Below are 20,983 nucleotides of genomic sequence, written 5' to 3' on the forward strand. Positions count from 1 at the left end.
TTAAGTCAGAGATCATCACATACATCGAGTCGATTTTGGTACTTTGCTTTTATTAGAGTTAGTGATGAAAACCCTTTCTCACACAGATATGTAGAAGCAAACTGAATTATAATCTCTAAAGCACCATTGTACAGTTCACTATATTCTCTTTCCACTTGTGATGAGGTCCAGAAATTAACCATACCTTCCGCTTGGAATTTCATTTTAAGTCTGGTCTCATTTGAGACTTCAATTACTTGTTCTCTTTCACTCAATGAAAGTTTCTTAGTTTCAATATCGCAAAGAAAGTGATCACAAACCCATGAAAATTCGTCATATTTACTTGGAAAATAAGTTTAAAATTGTGTACAGTATGCGACCATTTCAATGTGCAGACTGAGTGTCGGCAAAACTATTAAGAAAGTCATAAACACATGAAAAGGGTTTGGTCCTCTTATGAATTCGGGTGGTCCCTGGCTGAATTACAGGGGCGGCGCCAGATGTTCAGTGAAAAGATGGCGAGAAACACCACGTTCATAGTACTTTAAATCCCTCTTTTGTTGTTGAGAGTAGAGTGGGAAGTCAGTAGACGGATAGGGTAATAAATTTCATAAAATATCAGTACTGAGAGAAAAAGTGAAAGGCAATTGCCATGTGTCATTTCCAAACTCTGAGATTTTCAGCTATAGAGTGATACACAATTCGTTTGAATTTTATTTTTTCTTCTGCCTTTTTTGAAGGACCACAAGGGCAGATCTCGAGGACCATAGGTGATCCGCGGACCATAGTTTGAGAAACGCTGGACTAGGGTGACCAGATTCACATCAATAAAAAGAGTAGACAAAGCTTCAAAAAGGAGGACATTGTTCGAAAAAAAAAAAAAGGACACAAAAATGTGTTTAGGTTTATTATACTTTAAATTACGTCAATATCTATTTTATTACAAAATATTTACAGTACAGATTTAGGCTTAAATCATACTTAAAAAGTATATTAATATCTACTTTATTACAAAATAACTATGAAAAAACTTAATAATTATGATTTTACAGTTAGCTACATATGAAAGTCAAGGGAACTACAAACATTAAAGACGACATATCTATTTAGATTTAGATTTAGACCTATATTATACTTAAAATTATGTCAATATCTATTTTATTACAGCATACTTATAAAACTTAATAATATAAAATAATACAGAATGATTTTACAGTAAGCTTACATATGAAAGCAATGACCATAACAAGTTGGAGCAAAGAGAGTTATGATAATTGATAAAGAGTATATTTTGTCGATGCTGTAAACATCTACAGGAAAATTACTTGAGAAAGGCATCAAATCAGATAATTTCAAAATATCAGACATACAAATTATGAAAAGGAGGACATTTCTTGATTTTTTAAAAATCCACCCATACCCCGGACAAAGGCCTAAAATGTTTTTTATTAGGTTATTTTACGATGCTTTATCAACATCTTAGGTTATTTAGCATCTGAATGAGATGAAGGTGATAATGCCAGTGAAATGAGTCCGGGGTCCAGCACCGAAAGTTACCCAGCAAAAGACCTAAAAAGGAGGACATATTCGGACAAAAGGGGACATCTGGTTACCCTAAGTTTGACTGCTTTCCTTGAATAGGCGTTGTACACCTTCTTTTATTTGGAGAAACACAAATAAGTCCAACAATGTAAGTATTCTGTTCATCATAAGAACCCAATTTCCAAAATTTAATAAATATTATTTTCCTTTTTTTCTCACTATATTTGTCAGAACATTTCACTGGACATCTGAAATCTAGACCCGCTTCTTTGTTTTTAATTATTTCACCTTTTCCTTTGTATTATCTTTACTATTTTTTCACTAGATGATGTTTGCTTCCATTACATTTACATTTCCTACTTCTCATCCCCATATCAGATTGCACATTCACTGGTCAACATGATTTTTGTCTCATGAGTACCAATAGTTGTACTTAATTCAGTTTTTTTATCTTGTTTTCAAATATGTATTCGGAATTTCTCCATCACCCACAGTTTTTTTTTTTTTAATTTCAACTTCAATTTTTATAAAATAAATGTTTCTTCGTCAATTTGTCCATTGTCAAATAAAAGCTCCTAGAGCATTATTGGAACCAATGGTACCATTGCTACTGTTGTACAGGTTCACACATGTACAGACCACCACCTGCTGAATACGCATCCTCAGACATGTACAGACATGCACAAACGTGAACTGGTGTAGCACATAATCATCAGAATGATGCTAGTTGTGAGATAGCAGTGTACCAGTAAACACGTCATTGTGAATGCTTTGTGTGTTCGAATTATTGTGTATTACATATTGCAAATTTAATTCAACAATATGTGACTTCTTATTTCTAACTTTAACCACACACCTGTCAACAATGGGTATCCACTCAAAACAGTAACACAGTAATCGTTACTGCACTCCACAGAACGGCAATGACAATTCCGTGTATTATTGAGAAGAACAACAATGTACTCCTAATTTCAACTAATGTTCCCAAAGCACTATGTACAAAACAAAACTGTCAGTTCTCAGTTCACAGTTCGTTTGCCTTGGCTAGTTCCTCTAGCTCACTCACTCAAGTTCACGGTACATCGAACCCCAAGCCTTCCAGATAAAGTTCACTGTACTTCGAACCCAAGACTTCCACATGCGTTGCCTTCGCCAGGACGCTGCCACAGTTACTCACTCAAGTTCACTGCACCTCGAACTCAGATCCACTGGATACGTCTCCGCTAACTAGCTCTCTCGCAGCTCACTGACTAACTACTCACACACACTCACCCCTTTTATTTATTAAATCGCACGTTCTCGAACCTTTGGTTCGGTTCATGTGGCTTTGCGAAACTTCCAGAGGGACACGTTTCTAGATGTCCCCCCCACCCCCGCTTCCTCTGCTCTGCGTTGCCCTGCGCCTTCCCTTGCACTAGATGTGTGCACAACTTCCGAGGCAACCAGATCTTCCAAAATGGCGCCACAATATTTACAAATTTATTTCTTTTAATTAGTCGCTAGTTACAAAATGCCTAGAGTTTGTTTAAATCATTCTAACAACTTTTGTTATATAATATGTAGTGAAGTGACGCTCAAGTCTCAAAGGCGAAACCTTACTCCATTAACGAAAAAGCGTTATGAACTTTATTTTGGGTGTAAAGTGGGGTATCAAACAAGGGCCTGGGCCCCACATATCTGTTGTTTATCATGTTCTAGGCTTCTCACTGTGGCACACGTCACATGCCATTTGCTATCCCTATGATTTGGAGGGAACCCAGATCACTCCTCTGACTGTTATTTCTGCTTAACAAACATATCTTCGAAAAATATTGGCGTGTAAGAGGTCAAATGACTTTATTGTCAAATGCCAGGCATTAGAAAACAACAACAACAACAACAACAACATTAAAGGGATTACGTCAAAATCAAAACTTACAGTGGTGTATCGTAACTTGCAATCTGCAATGAAACCAGCTCCATACTGCGAAGAATTGCCCATATCAAAGCCTCCAGAACATGCGACATTAGATGAAGAGAACTCAGATTCTGATGGAAGTAAGGAAGAAAAAGAAACAGAGTTTGGTGATACAACTTTTGAACAAAGCTGTTCATCTGAGCTTCATTTATTGACTCAAGAAGATCTTACGATCTCATATGAGATTTAAAGTTATCCAAAACACAGTCTGAAATACTTGCTTCCCGGCTAAAAGGATGGAATCTTCTTCAAAAGAATACAAAGATATGTATGTATCATAATCGTCATTCTCAATTTAAAGACCATTTTTTCTGAAGAAAATGGCTTAGTGTTTTGTAATGACAATTCTTCTCTTATGGAGACATTTGGTATTGAACATAACCTAACAAAATGGCACTTGTTCATTGATTCCTCTAAAACTTGTTCATTGATTCCTCTAAAGTTAGTTTAAAAGCTGTGCTTCTGCATAATGGTATTAAATTCCCATCAGAACCTATGGCTCACTCTGCTAGTATGAAAGAAACATATCAAAACTTTAAATTTATATTGGAAAAGCTTTGCACAACAATAAAACAAAAGCCTAAATTTAATTTCTCATATTCCTCAATAAAACACTTGATCACTACAAAATTTTCTCATTCATATCTACAAGAAATAGAATCAAATGCTAAAGACAAAAAATGGATTACACTACTTTCCAACCCAGATATAATCCCCCAGAGACCAAGGAAAACAGCAGTTACAGCTTTCAGACTATTGACAAATCATGACTGTCTAGTAAGTCATCTCTACAGAATAGGTATCTCAGCTTCACCAATATGTGTCCTGTGTAATGATCCAGCAGAAATTAATGAAGATCACTTGAAGACCTGTGAAGCATTAAGATCAGAAGAAACTACAGTTCAAAAGTATTGGAAAGCACGACTGCTAATGGCTTCATTGCCAGATGCAAGGCACTAGACAACAACAACATATTGGAAAAGCTTCAATATGTAGTGTATGAATGGAATATTTATGATGATTTGAAGGTAACTGCACTTATTCTTGGTTTGCAGCTTGGTTACACAAGGTACTGTTGTTTTTTGTCACTGGGATAGTAGGGACAGAAAAAACCATTACATTAGAAAAAAGTGGCCTAAATGCGAATCATTCACTCCTAGACAAAAAAATGCGAAACATGACGCATTGTGTAATCCTAAAAATGTGTATCTACCTCCGTTACATATCAAATAGGATTAATAAAGAATTTCATCAAAGCCATGGACAATGCTCCTGGTTTCATGTACTTAAAACAGAAGTTTCCTAAAATTAGTGAAGCAAAAATTAAAGAAGGGATATTTGTGGGTCCACAAATACGATCACTAATGCATGATGAAAAGTTTGAGGAACTATTGAATCCACTGGAGAAAGCAGCGTGGCAAGTATTCAAAAAAGTTACTCACAGTTTTTTGGGAAATCGAAAGGCAGAAAATTACCGTGATATTGTCAACAATCTTATAACATCTTATAAACATTTGGGTTGTAATATGTCCTTAAAAGTACACTTCCTGCACTCGCATCTAGATTTCTTCCCGGAAAATCTTGGCGCAGTGAGCAATGAGCATGGGGAACACTTTCATCAGGAGATTTCAGCTATGGAAAAGGGATATCAAGGCAAATGGAATCCTAATATGCTGGCCAATTATTGTTGGACCATCAAGAGGGATGTTCCACAGGTGAAATATAGCAGAAAATTGGGCAAAAACGTATTACGGCGAATGCCAGTAGGGGAAATTATCCCCACCCGCGCCGCTCGGCACCTCGCTCGCATGCTCTCTCTCTCTACTGTCTCTCTCTACTATTTGCCCCGCTCCGATGGATCACTGCCTACCGCAATTCAATACGCATTAGACAATACGCATTAGACAATATGCATTAGACAACTGTCCACAACCACAATGCAATACGCATTAGACAACTGTCCACAACCACAATGCAATACGCATTAGACAATACGCATTAGACAACTGTCCACAACATGTACTATTAACACAACACAACACAACACAATGTAATGTGGTTTTCATTAAACAACACTCACCTGTTAACTTTGCACTGTCCTCGAAGTAACCTGGACAATTTCAGGAAGAAGTACACGTCTTTGGTATGGCTCATCACTATACGTGGTTACGTCTGTACCCGAAGCTGGACACGGATACAATGAAGCTCCGTTAACACTTATGCCACCCCCGTAGTCAACCCCTACCAAGCTACATTCACAAGCCCGCCAGTTTCTACCCACGCCATTCGGTCATTGTCCCCCCGCGCCATTCCATCATTGTCTCCCGTTATGAATCCTTGCAACAATCCTTGGACAATACTGTAAGATGTTATAGGCCCTGCTAACACGTGGCCGAAATGGATACGAAAGTTATTTTGGACGAAAAACTTGCACTATAAGCAAAGGTTCAAACTTGCCCTTTTCACTTTCGCGAATGGCACTTCACTTCCCCTATTACTCCAGATTCTCAGATTCACTAAAGCATTACAACCGAAACACGAGAGGCATTACATTTCCCTCTACGCGAGACTGGAAACTGATGCAGAATTCAGATCTCGCTATTACACTTTCGACTTGATTTTGCATAGAGTCGTAAGTTTGAGAGATGAAGTTTAGGAGTACATCATGCTCCAACACCAAACTGCCCTTTTCAGGGCAACAAAATACATATTAAGACATATCCAACGACACACATTGCATTTCTACAATACGTTATGGCAGTTGCCTTAAACATAAATAGATTCATTTTCCCTTCTACCCCCAACTCGTCTCGGTAGCCGAGAGGTCTAAAGCGTGAACAAAAAGCGTGCGTTTAGGTTTAATTACGAACTTTCTCGGATCGAATCTCCCCCCCTGCGAAGTCGTAAGAAAAAAAAAAGAGAGAGACATGAAGGAAGGAACAAAGAAGGAGAGGCTGGAGAGAGAGGGAGAGAGAGGAGAGACAGACAGGACAAAGTTCCTCTTTTGCTTCGTAGATGTCGTTACTCTTTTTGTTCCACTTCCCTACACTAGATGTCACCCCTCCCTAAACCCCTATTTCCACTCTTTCCCGCTAGGGTGTGTGGTGAGCTTGTAGGGGAAAAGTGGAAAGGGGACGTGGGCGGAGCTTTGCACTCGCCGTATTACGTTTTTCCCGAAAATTGTCATTTCTTACTTTCTAGGTGAGTCAGAATGTTTGAATATTGTGTAGTTAAGAGTGTAGAAAATATTAAAATGTTTGAAGTTATAAACGCCTGTCTCTCAGAAACCTTGCGTGATGGGGGGGGGGGGAATATCATATTTGAATTCAGGAGAAAAAATACTATCAGAATCACATATTTTTCTTTCTGAGACAAAAAAAAATTCCTTTCTTGTTCCTCAGAATTATTAGTTCCTAACTCTGGTTCTAAAACCTAAAAATAATAGGTTAATATCAGTTATTGATGTATTTTCATACTTGCAATTTAAATCCAAAATAATATATCCATATAATACAAGTCTCCATCACTTATGTCATTACTTACCTGTACCATCACATGATCTATATCATTCACGGTACTATCGGTTTGTACATCATCTTTCCTTGGTAAAGATTCACTATTAACATTGTAAACCTCTTCAGCAGAGCTCTTATCAGAAACTTCATCATTATTTGTCACAAATAACTTCCTTCGCGTCCACACCTGTGGAGTAACGGTCAGCGCGTCTGGCTGCGAAACCAGGTGGCCCGGGTTCGAATCCCGGGGTTTTTCCTCAACCCAATACGAGCAAATGCTGGGTAACTTTCGGTGCTGGACCCCGGACTCATTTCACCGGCATTATCACCTTCATATCATTCAGACACTAAATAACCTAGATGTTGATACAGCGTCGTAAAATAACCCAATAGAGAGACTTCCTTCGCAAATCACTTTGTTGCTTATTATTATAGAGAAGAGGTCATTACCAAGTTTCATATGAAATGACGAACATTTTCACAAAATTCCATCTATTGGTGTGAATACTATTAAATTCAATTTTATGAATGCAAAGTCCAAGGATAGCGTATCTTAACTAAAGTACAGTAACTAAAACCACTTTTCTCTACATCCAGCACCTTAAATTTGTACATTTCTCTTTTTAGTGCCATGTGGGCAGAAGAATCTTTACAGAATCTACTAATGGAATATAATTTATGTTGCTTTATCAATGGGGTGAGCTTCCCTCTCTTTTCGCTATATTTCACACAAACATTTTTTTCTGTCATGATGGATCTACAAATACTGGAAGCTCTCCAGATACAAACTGTTTGTAATTTGTGAGCTTAAGAAGTATAACACTCAATATGTTTTTTTTTAACCCACAAATCAAGTAACAGGATTGAACGGAATATCATATTGCCTTTGAGAAGCAACACTGTTTTCAAAGTTAATGTTCACAAATCACTGAATAATCACCACTTGCTATGATTGTTATGGATCTCTACTTCGTCCACCAGGCAGGCTATCAATAACAATACAAAGGGATATTTCGTTTTTCATGGCAAAAACTCGTATCTAAAAAAGTACAAATGTCTTACACTTAACTAATGTTGCAATACTAAATACTACACAACTAAATACAGTAACACATTTTATTTTCTCTTTGTATTGAAACAATTCAAAGCTACATTTTGGAATTCACCACATGAAACATTTGGGATCAAATGAACAATTTTATGCATCAGATTCGAAAGCTAACCACAGAAATACACCAAAAATAATTGTTAACGTTCCCAGATATCCCCTAGTGTAACAAAAATGTTCCTGCTCCGGGGTTCGATCCCAGGTGGTGACGGATTTTTTTCTCGTTTCCAAACTTTCAGAACGGCCCCGAGATTCACTCAGCCTCCTATAAAATTGAGTACCGGGTCTTTCCCGGGGGTAAAAGGCGGTCAGAGCGTGGTGCCGACCACACCACCTCATTCTAGTGCCGAGGTCATGGAAAGCATGGGGCTCTATCTCCATGCCCCCCCCCCCAAGTGCCTTCATGGCATGTTACAGGGATACCTTTACCTTTACCTCCATCATCACAGCTGCTGCTAATGCTGATCAGTGTCGAGTGGATTTGGTTGTGTAAAATGAGCCCACCAAGTAGGGGATCCTTCCTACCCTTCCAATATTTTGTTCAGCTGAAGACGAAGGTAGACCCAGCCTTCAAAATATTTAGAAGCCCTATATTCAACACCAACAATGGAAGAAGCATACATAATACTTCTGTAAATTCACCATTGCTTTCTACCTGATTCAAAGTCCCCCCACTCCACCCCCTTCTTTTTTGCACTGGGAAGGTAAATAATGAAAAACCAACATCCAATCATCTATTGCCTTGTATCTGTTTCCTGCCTTGCAGCAAGCAAATTTACAAACTGGAAATGCTTTTTTCAATATTACTAATTTCACAATTTGTTGGATCTGTAGGCAACAGAGCAAGGAAAATTCTGCAAATACCTGCTCCACTAAGTGCCAGAATAATAATACTTCTCTTCAATTGATTTCTCTCTTTTTTAAGGAACACATTACACATTTGTTTTGACAATTAAAACCGACTATTTTTATTTTGTGATACGTGAACTGAAATTTCTAAGTTGTTGAAATAATTATCTATAACAGACTGAATTAAATGGAAAGAGATTTTAAGCAAAAACGACCACCACCACTGCCACCGCCACCACCCCTGCCATTGCCACCACCACCACTACTACTACTATAATAGCATTACAGCCCAATCTCGAGCATAGCTTCCTCACACATGCTTGAAATCAGTTTTTAAGAAAATGAAGTTTTATATAATGAACTTTCTACACACACAGTCGACAATATTAATAAAAGTACAACTGCATTAATTCATAAACATAATTCAAATCTACTATGTAATAAGAACATATTAATATATTAACACAGAAGACATTTCAGTATTTGTGCTACTACTATATTAAAACAAGATCCTAAAATAATGAAATAATTGATTCAATTTGATTATTTCACAGCATATTAATAAGAAAAACAGTTTCTATTTAAGTTTCCAATATGATGCAACAACTGTGTAATGTAAAGTTATTGCACAGTTCAAAATAGTTGGGAGTGGTAAATTCAAATTAATGACTGATGTTCAAAAATGCTCTGTTTTACTGCATACCGTATACCTTTTGAGAGAGTGAGGTGGGGAGGAAAGGAGAAGAAAGAAAGGTATCAAAAGAGGAGAGATAAAGAAATTCAATTTAAGATAACATAATAGCAAATTACTTCATATAAAATAAAGGGAAAATTGTAATTCAGTGTAATACTAAAATTATATGTAACTCTACCAGGTGAGTTTTGGATCAGGTCAATGTCACATCACAAGAACATCTTTGGGCAAGACAATTTCTTGTAATGATGATCCCAACAAAAATAAGACTTGCACAAGATATTTCCTAGCCTCATTAAGAGACTTAATATTAGTTATTACCAATGAACAAGTAATGTGTAATCCCACTACATTATAAATAAGGCAGTGCTGAATTACATTAAAAAAAGATATACATCTTTAAACAAACGCAACAGGTTAGCAGTAATCCAATCAAGAATTTGTGTCACCTTAACATTGAATACAGAATTTTGAAATGGTTTAGTATAAACAAAGTTGCGCAATATGCAGTGCATCCACAGCTGAGAGACAGCAGGTCTTAGGTGGGTGAGGTGCAAGGATGGCTTGAAAACGTGCAAATGGGTATAAACACATGCAATTTAGTTCTATAAGGCCAAGAAACGTTTATTATTCAAGCAGTTATTGTAGTAGTTAAAAGCATAAAAAATTCAATGACTTACCTCATGATCTACAGATGAGACAACAGCAATGAGAGTCTTTTCTGACACCATTTCAAGAAACCGCTTATTGACTGCACAGGGCCATTTTTTCCCATCACCAGCTGGTATTAAATTTGCCAAACTAGCCTGGATTGCCTGCATTGGAAATGCTCCGAAGTCCTGGTGCATAAAACGCAAATCTTTCTTTTTTACTCTGCTTGTTGTTCCATAATCAACAAATAGCACCTGAAAAGGAAGAGAAATCATTCTAATTTTACAAGAAAAGATATAATTTAGTGATAGGCCTCTGGGGTGGAGGGAGAGAAGTTACAATGCTTGTATATCAAAAGCAAGATTTTATTACAAAAATATAACAATGTGATATGGAAATGTCACAAATGTACTATTTCTTAATTTAAGTTTAATCAACAACGCGTCTTTTAATTAGCTTTCTTTTTTACTAAATGGCAGGTATTTGACTGTTCTTCATTCATTCATATGAAACTAGTTGTATAGACCAATTTACAGACAGAGTCGTTGCACAGGGTGCACCATAGGAGGCTGGTCTACACTACTCCTGTGATGAGATAAGATACTTACTTCTTACTTCTTAATACGTCCAACTATAAGCTAATTACACAATGTCCACTGTAAATCTAATATGCAATTTTCCAGAGCTGTGGATTGGTGAGAATTTCATATAACGAGTGGTTTTTCATTCTTTCCTGCAGTTTATTGTTGGTGTTATTACATTGAAGTAGGATGTGTTCTATTGTTTCTTCTTCTGTTAAACATTCTTTTACACAATGATGATTCTGATAATTTAAAGTGATACAGATAAGTTTCCTTAACAAGGTGTCCAATTCTAGTCCGTGCAGCAAAAGTTAGTACCTGTCTGGAAAAATCACAGTAGATTTTAATATTGTTGGGTTGTTTCAAAATTTTCCATAGTGCTCTTCCTGTTTGTCCACTTTACCAATCTTCTGTCTATTGCTTATTTACATGTTATGAATATTATTTATTGTTCTGTCAAGGGAAACTGTAGATTGTGATATTGGTAAAAGGTATGTTGCAGATTTTGCTATTTCAACTGCTATCTCATTACCTTGCACTCCACAGTGACCTGGTATCCATTGACAGGTTATATATTTACCATTTTTAGAAAGCATATTTATTAATTGCACAATAGGTATAACTATGAAAGCATAAGCAGTTGGTGTATATTTGGTTATTGTTTGACGGGCTGTTTTTGAGTCTGTAAATATGCAGATCTGTCTATAATGAGAAGCTTTGCAGTATTGGAGAGGTGCATCAATAGCAAGTAACTCTGTGTCAAGGCTTGAAACAGAAGAGCATCGGATGACGTATTTTTCGTGTGTTGATGGGATGTAGAATCCAGCTCCAGACTTGTCTTCTTCAGATAATGATCCATCTGTAAGTATATATGTTGTTTTCTAATGCCAGGCATTTGACAATAAAGTCATTTGACCTCTTGCACTCCAATATTTTTCAAAGATATTGTCATGGTCAGCCACTGACGCACAGATTTTGAGATGTTCCGAATCCATTTCTTGATTTGAGTTGCACAATGGACAGTTAGGAGACTGATATATTCCAATTCTATGTAGATGCTTGGCCAAACAGTCATGGCCTGTTGCCAATCTAAATGCAGCTACAGACGATTTGCGTGGTAAATCGGGAATTAACTGTGGAGTATGATGCAGAGAGTTCCATTTTTTCCCTTGAGATTGTGTTATCAAATTTTGTTTGTTGAAGTCTAAGTATGTAGATTTAATAAATCTTTTCACAGAGGAATTCGTAGATTTAGTAACAGGTCTGTAAGTAGCAGTGCTGCCCTTCTTTCCTAAAGCATCCGCATTCTCGTTTCCAAGGATTCCACAATGGGATGGTATCCATTGGAATACAATTCTTTTATTGAGTGTCATTAGCTTCGAGGCTAGGGGTTCATTTCCCTTTCCTTCCTACCCTTCCTACTTTTCTCTTCCTAGTGCTGACCTGCTATGGCACTAAAATCGTCCTCCAGTGGCTTAAGGAGGTAAAGTTGGTGATCAACAAGATCTCCCAACTAGGTCCAGTGGACCCGTCAACCAACAGCAGGTGTGGTCCTCCAGACATTCTGGGGGTTGTGTGTGAACGAAGTAGCCACCAAAACATTAAAATATAGTGTTCACTTAAATCGGCTACAACTTGCCATTTTCACTCCAATATGAAATGAGTACCATTAAGGTAAAATTATCCGGAGGTAAAATAGTCTCCCAACGGATCTCCAGGCGGGGACTACTTTAATGGTACAGAATCAACTAAACATCTTACAATGGAATGCTGGTGGTATAACATCATCTAAGAAGACTGAACTAGCCAAAATAACAATGGCCAACACCTCCCTAGGACTTATGAATCCAAATATCTTGGAGTTATTTTCGATAGTAAGTTAACATGGAACAACCATTTGAAATATATTTCTGAAAAAGCTCGTAAAAGATTCTCCCTTCTGAAAAGACTAGCAGGAAAGAAATGGGGTTGCTCTAGAAATACTTTGAACACTACATACAAAATGTTTATACAGCCAGTGCTGACGTACTGTGGAGAAATTTTAATTACTTCACCTTTCATAAACGAAATAGAATATGTTCAAAACCAAGCTCTCAGACTCATTACTGGTTGAATCAAAACAACTCCAATAGATTCTATGAGATTCCTCAATAATATTAAAAGCATCAAAATGATGATAGAAGAAAAAGCACTGATTCAATATGAAAAACTTATCAGATTACCAGGAAACAATTGGCATTCATACAGTCCTCTCCATAGATTAAAAACTCAAAAAAGTTTCATATCCATGGTTCAAGCATTAAAACAGAAAATCAACGTCCCAAATTTAAAAGAAAACTTACGAATTAAACCAAACCCTTTAACACAATTAAATATAGAGTATAATCTAAATTTAACACAAGAAATACTGAAATCAGAAGTAAACACTGAAATAATGAAACAATTGTCTTTAGAGACAATTAATATTAGGTATCCTCCACAAAAATGGCTTCATTTATACACCGATGGATCCTTGATCTCCAGGGAGCAAGATGCCGGTGCAGGTGTTACGTGTTGTCTCTTCTCACTTTATAGATCTCTTGGATATGGAACAACAAGTTTTGATGGAGAAATCACTGCAATAAGTGAAAGTCTCAAGAATCTTCTCTGCCACATCAATAAATTTAAAAATGCAGTTATATTGTCAGACTCCAAAGCAGCTATTCTATCAATAGTCTCTAGACACACACCTTCATCTCAAATAGCAAAAATAAATGTATATATATATATATATATATATATATATATATATATATATATATACCCTGTGTACCCTTCATATATGATGATCACTTTCGTGTATATATATATATATATATATATATATATATGAAGGGTACACAGGAAAAACGATTAAGGTCCATCAAAAATCGAAATTGAGTTAATAATACCATATTATAGTAGAAAGGAAGTACTATCATGTGGTCTAGCTAGTAATAAGAAATAATCGTTCTTGACATTCCACTACGTCAATTTCTATTAAATACACACATAAGAAAGTATTAAATGCTTAAACTTTAAAATTCGTTTTTCTCGAAACTTTCTAAAATGGACCTTGATCGTTATTCCTGTGTACCCTTCATATTTCGTGATCAATTATTTCAAGTACTTCTGTCTTTAATATTTCACAGATGGTTCGTTTTGTATTGTTGCTTGGTAGAGATAGAAAGGCTCTTGGTTTCTTCCATTCTGAGGGAGGTATGTCATGAGTCACTGGGATCTTTGCTATGCTGTTTGTGTTCATTATGGTGGGTGCTTGACTGGTTGCATATTTGAAGGATTGCTTTGGAGCTTTGGGGTCTGGATTCAACGCATGTAGTGGATGATGTGGTGATGTTAATTAGTTTTTTTTTGTAATTTTATGAATATTCTTTTTTTTATGTGGTAGATAAGAGATTCAACATTTATTTCAATTTCCATAGAGTTAATAGGCATTGTTTTGGATCATCCTACGTGATGAGATGAGGTGATGATCTGTTGGAATGCCACAGGGGAACCGGAGCTCCTGGAGAAAACCCCTGTGTTACTGGACAACAGACTTGCCTAACATAAGTTATAAATCAAGGGTACCGGTACATCGGAAATCGAACCCAGGTCTACAGGATTATAAGTCCAGTGCTCTAGTCACTAGATCACTGTAGCGGCTATGTTTAATTAAACAGTCAATTTGAAAAGCATAGAAGCTGTGTCCATACTGTTGCAGAGTACTGGAAAATATTGGTCATTAAATAATATAAATTACAATAGCTCGTTAAAAGGAAACATTACAAATTAAAATACAAATCATTCCCCACCACATTAAATTAAAGAACACGTCAACAGTATAAAAAGCTATATAGGTTAACCACTTTAAGGGGGCTCATACACCAAGAAACCATGATCGGGCATGCATTGTAGCATAAGTTCAATATCTCCAACACTATTTGCAATAACAATGTGAAATTTTGGACATAAGACGTATACACTTGGGGCTTGAAATGTGCGTAAAAGTTATTGTAATATGGCAAATATGAAGGTTGATATTAAAAAATTAAAATTGTTTATTTTTCAGTATGCCGGTTGTTCTAAGAAACATGATTTCTTGCAAAGGGTCAATCTGATTAGTGTAATCTTTTTTTTTTATTCATAGCTGACACTATAAACTAGAGGATAAACCATCAATGAATATTGTGGTAAGCCTGATATCATTTTCAGGGATTTTAAAATTTTAGTATCAAATTATTTTCATTTTTTCACATCATGTTCACAAGTGAAATGATCTTGTGTTGCAAATACATCTGACTATTTGGGTTTATCCTCTAGAACACACAAAAAACTATGTGTGTGCAAAATTTCATGCAGTTTGGACCATTACTTTCAGAGATATTGTGTTTTTTGTGTTGAAAATATTAAGTTATGGAAAAATGACTTTGAAAATTCAACATGCATTCCAACTTACATATAAGTTTAAAAAGCTCCTGCAGCGTATGTTGTACCCTCCTTTGTGATGTTTTTGCCATGTTCTTCAAGCATTAGCCTCCTCCTGGTCCTTCTTGCCTCCTTAGTGGATTCACGAAGCCACTTTTCAGCATATTTTACACGAAGGATGTCACGTTGTCTGAGAGCAGTCTCTGCAAACTTTTCCACTGTCACATCCAAGTGCTTAAGCACTTGTAATCTGCTGATATTTCCTTCATTAAATGTAGCCACAGCATCAGCAGCAGCTACTTTCACCACTTTGTACCCACAGTTTGTGTTTTTAGGGCAAATAGACCACACTTTATTGTTAAAAGATTCATTTGGATTTTGCGTACGACCTTTGAGACACCTTTTAGAAGGTCTGTGGCTACTAAATCTTTGAATATAGGCTTAATTTCTGTCATGACAGCCATTGGAATAGGATGGGGATGTCTGTAGGTTTTTTCAACACCTGCTTGTGCTCGACGATATCCACACCATGATTCTCTTCCTGAAGGGCACATAGAATGTAAAGGTTCAGAATCCGTTGATAATTCGTGGTACCAAATAGCCCATATTGACTTCCTCATGTCTTCAATATTCCCCTTATTTCCCCTTATGGCATTGCCATAATAAACTTGCAGCTTATCTATAACAGAATCAGTGAGACGACCAGCACCACCAATACCTTTCCCATCAGCTAATTTTTTTCCTAACAACTTTTTCTTTAAATTTCTAAGTCTGGTGCCCATTCTTTTCTGTACATGGCCCACACATTCCACCTTCTGGATATCTACTTGTGGTCCATAGGGCATGGAGTCATGTACAGCTTTAAAACTTTTTGTATCACCATCCCGTATGTATTCAACATACTTTACATCATATTTTCTCTCAGAGCGATTGAAAATATCTTGCAATCCACAACACTCCATACTGGCAGCACTACCTTGGTGATTTGCTGTACACAGGGGGGCATGTTTTTTCATCCAATCTTCATACTGAGGACCTTTCTTTGGACCTTCCCATTTCTTACAAGTTCTGCAATATGATGACTTCACCTTCACATCGATTACTTTCCCTGACTCTGCCCCAATTACAGACACAATACCATAACGTGACAAATGACCACGGGTTTCCCATGACCCATCTCCAGAGATGGAGATTTCACGCTTTTCAGGTTCTGATGTAAGCTTAATTTCATCTTCTACAGCCCTCTTCATTGACTGTTTTGCCACTAACTTAGAAGCGCTTAGAATTCTGTTCACAATTAGAGCATACGTAGTCTGTTTGACTGGTGGAGGCAGGTCCATGAGGCCACAAAATAACTGAATACTAGTCAAGCCTTGTCCAAGACATCTCATGGCATACACTATCCTTCTATTAATTTCAGAAACATTATTGTTTCTATTAGGACTACTATAGAATTGTCGTTTATCAACACAAACACTGCATTCAAATTTAAAAGTGCTGGCTAAACCCTGAACTGAAGTTTCTACTAATGTTATTTCACCATGGCATATTTTACAAGACACATTATCACTAATTGCACTTATAAGTGTAGGAATATGAATAATTCTATAACCCACAGCTACATTATTTACGGAATGAACTTGTGCATCTGTATTTGACATAACCTCCAAGTCCAATCGAAGTTTCTTAGCAGAAGAACTTACAGGGGATTCAGAATTCTGAATAGTATTTTCGGTAATTTCCTAGAAGACGGGCAAAATCCAACATGGCTGACGAAAACTACCAAAAACGTTCTGCCAACTATGAAGTTCAAATGTCACCAAACCTCACAAAATCAAAGATGGAAAATCAAATACATATTCATATTTTTAAAGAAGAACAAGCCCTCCAGAAAAATTAAAATATATTTAAAATAAAATATATTTAATTTTTCACCTTTGTTTTTTTTTTTTTTTTTTTTGGCATTTGGTGTCATTCGAACTTAATAGCTGGCAGTACTTTTCTGGCAATTTTCACCCGCACTTTACCCCTAAACTAAAACATAATAATTTATCACCTTATCAAATAAAATTCAATTCTCATTGACGTCTTCAACGACAACCACTTCACTTCCAGTATATGACACAGGCTTTAAGGCAATCTAAACAAACTATGCAGGCAACGAAGAACTAAACCAACACTTTGTTGTACAGTCAACTTCACATAAATAATCTATGTATTTACACAAAAAATGAAATTTTCTTCGAACACTTATTACACCTTAACTTATACAGAAAATTCAGTAAATAATTCCTTTAAACCACACAAAAATAGTTTTATCATTCAACACAATTCTTATTCACCAGCGAAAGAACTAAACCAAAACCGACACAAAATTTAATAGTTTGTTTTAAGTTCACACATCTTTCACATATATCATAAAATGACAAACTTTCAATAGCTTCAGCCATCAGACACAATATAACACGACTCACGTCAAACAACCAAGAACAACTGACGTCATTATCCATTCAAAATTAACGAAAATTCTAGAACAAATGGCAACTATAACCAATCAAATCGAAAGAAAATCATAAAATGACAAACTTTCAATAGCTTTAGCCATCAGACACGACAAAACACCACTCACATCAAACAACCAAGAACAACTGACAACGTCATTAGCCATTCAAAATTAATGAAAATTTTAGAACAAATGACAACTATAACCAATCAAATTAAAAGAAAATCACGGCGACACCTGGTATAAAAAACCTAGAACCAACATATAAAAGTCACTAAAAGGTCACTAACATTTAACTCTGAAATAAAAAAAGTTGGTAATACTTAGTACATTGAACCAAGACGAGACGATAAAAGTCACCCTCGGCTCCCTTTATTGCGCATGCGCTATCGGTGAAGAAATTCCGCTTCCGGTGTGACGCTGAGCCCCGTTGTAAGCATAAAAATGTTTTATTTACCGCAGTAATTGTGAACTGGATTTCTTTTACTTTCATTCGAGATTGATGGATTAGTTTTCAAACTTCTGTAATAATGCCTGTGGTATGCAAACATTGCAGTACCATATTTAGTAAACAGTCGAATTTAAACAGACATTTAAGACATGTACATAAAATAGAGCACGTGAACATGATATCGTATCAGTAATATTATATCTTTCTCTTGTAAAATTTCCAGTTTTGGAATTACAAGGTTTTGATCGCCACCCGACGATGAGCCATTAGTTTCACTGTCATTAATATAACCCAATTTATCATTGTATTCCCTTCACTGCACTTTCAGTGGGGACAATTTTCTTTATTAAGCATTTATCCATTATCAGTAGTTATATAGCCGTTGCTAATCAATTAACGAGCACACACCTACGACGACGATCATAACAAAAAAAATCAACCTAAAAACGAGTGTTGATAATGGTTAGTTTTAAATTTTGGGTAATTAAGTAGTAATCATCAGCCAGGCCATCTTCCCGTAATAGAGATCCAGGATAGATACATTACCAAGTATATACATATATTTTAATAATTGTGTAGAAACAAACCATCGACAGGTCGTATCGGCCAGGCCATCATCTTACTACAACAGAGATCCAGGGTGTAAAGTGGATACTGGATGACAAGTTAATCATACATATACAAACGAAATTTAATAAAAGAAAATACATATGATAACGAAGGTGCCCTGGACCTCTATTGCGAGAATATGGAGGCCTGGCCGATTATTACTACATAATTACCATACACTGTTAATTAACTATTAGCTCTGTGTTATTTCCGCTTGGTAAGACTTAGGACCATTACTATTCGATCCCAATAGTTCATAGATTTGAACTGAACTACAAAAATGTGGATCATGGATAGAGAAATGGAGTCACTCTGTTGCATGTGTGAAGAGTCACCGATCTCAAATTCAGGAAAGATAGCGGCATTGTGAATTGCTTTACTGACATGTTCGACAGCTGACCTCCTCTATCAGTGATTTAGATGGATAAAAACATTTAGGGCCTATAGAAACTCATAAAGTTAGTGGTATGTTTCCTAATTTACCATGATATTTAGAATGCTATTGTTCTAAGGGTGTCCCGATTTGTTCTTTTGGATGGTTCCTTGTCCATTTTGTTACTCAACTGTGGAATAATAAATAATAATGAATATAGGTCTATACCGGTAATAATAAAAAAATATATATATCTTCTTTTTTCCGAGATGTTCCAGTCGAACCAAACCACTACTCTCTATAGAGTTCAAATAATAATCTTTGGCCTATAACCTACTTAATCTTTCAAACAAATTAATTCAATTTTTGGCTAAACTAGTGCTGAAGTAGTTCCCCGCTTATATACATGTTGCATATACGAATCTGTGACAGGTTAGATTTGGTTAGTTTAGGGTTTTGTTACGCCATGCATATATTTGTCTATGATGCATATACGATCAACTGTATCTACATAAAAAGAAACCCTTATAAATTTAACAATTTTCACTTCCGAAATCACCAGAACTACTTCAGCGCTAGTTTCGCCGCTTTATTTACATAGGAATATCTCTTCGAATTGTTAACAAGGTTGAGATCACTCTTAATTTTACTGGATGTGATGCCCCTGGTTTTATAAATTTGGACACAAAGTGTCTTGCAGCCCCTCTGAAGTTGGCACTTACGTTTGGTGATATTTATTTGCATATCACGAGATTCGTAAGTTTGTTTACAGTTGAAATATCCAGAACTACCTCAGCGCTAGTTCTTGCCGCCCCTCTGAAGTTGTAGATGGAATATTGTGTTAGCCAAGTTTAATATCAATACTGCCACCAGAAATTAACTCTTAATACATATAGCCTATCAAGACTTATGAGGAAATAATCTGGAATACAATTATACGAAAATAACGTTTGACTTGGATAACGGGAGCTGGAGTAATAATTGTGAAATCTATCAATGCACTATTATTATAATTACGTAACTTGTATCATCGAAATGTAAATAATATATGATCGTGACGAAGGTGAATCTAGAATGCGGTGAATAAAACAATTTTTATGTTTACAACGAGGCCCGGCATCACACCGGAAGCGGAAATACTACACCGATGGCGCATGCGCAAAAAGAGAGCCGAGGGTGACTTTTATCGTCTCGTTGAACCAAGTGCCCGTCTTCTATGAAATTACCGTATTTTCTTCTTTATTCTTTATTGTGAATTGATTTCCTTGGAAATGCCTCTTTTTACGTCGTGCAACGCTTCCCTTTTTGCCCATTTTACACCACACAATAACACAATTTCGAAGCACGTGGGAATGTATACAAACAAAAGTAATATAAACAGAGTATACCAACTTATGAACTTCAATTCCATGGTTACTAGAGTATCTCCATGGCATCTAGAACATGGCAAGCAGCCATTTTCATTCTCATAATAGCAGAGAATTGATAAAATGTTAAGAACAAAAAACTACTGATTCTGACAGCTAACGCCACGCCCACCTGATGCACATACTGGCATTTAAACTTCTATATCTCCAATATATGACCGAATTTCAGTATAAAAATTTAGGGTTATGTTCAGAAAGGTGTGTTCTTTCATATGAGACTAAAAAGAAAAAATCGAAAATTTTGACACTGGTATTAAGAGGCATTAAGAGGCAAGATGTTAACAAATTTTATTCCCAT

At 36.2% G+C, this 20,983-nt stretch overlaps 1 protein-coding gene across 5 annotated transcripts in view; it reads right to left on the reverse strand.

Annotated features, from left to right (window-relative positions):
• LOC138703179 (uncharacterized) overlaps positions 1-20,424 on the reverse strand; it is a 141,868-nt gene extending 121,444 nt beyond the window's left edge. Inside the window, exons 1-2 of one of the 5 annotated variants that reach the window (XM_069830854.1) lie at positions 19,981-20,424; positions 10,325-10,549 (exon numbers count right to left, since the gene is read on the reverse strand). In XM_069830854.1, the coding sequence (XP_069686955.1) occupies positions 10,325-10,492 (168 nt within the window). In that variant the 5' untranslated portion in view covers positions 10,493-10,549; positions 19,981-20,424. Of the gene's footprint in view, positions 1-10,324; positions 10,550-13,378; positions 13,576-15,353; positions 18,079-19,980 lie in introns of those variants that run through there. The other 4 variants (XM_069830856.1, XM_069830853.1, XM_069830852.1 and 1 more) reach the window with 4 other exon arrangements.
• Positions 20,425-20,983: the final 559 nt, after the last annotated feature.

Source organism: Periplaneta americana, chromosome 7, assembly GCF_040183065.1.
Source record: "Periplaneta americana isolate PAMFEO1 chromosome 7, P.americana_PAMFEO1_priV1, whole genome shotgun sequence".
Lineage (NCBI taxonomy): Eukaryota > Metazoa > Arthropoda > Insecta > Blattodea > Blattidae > Periplaneta > Periplaneta americana.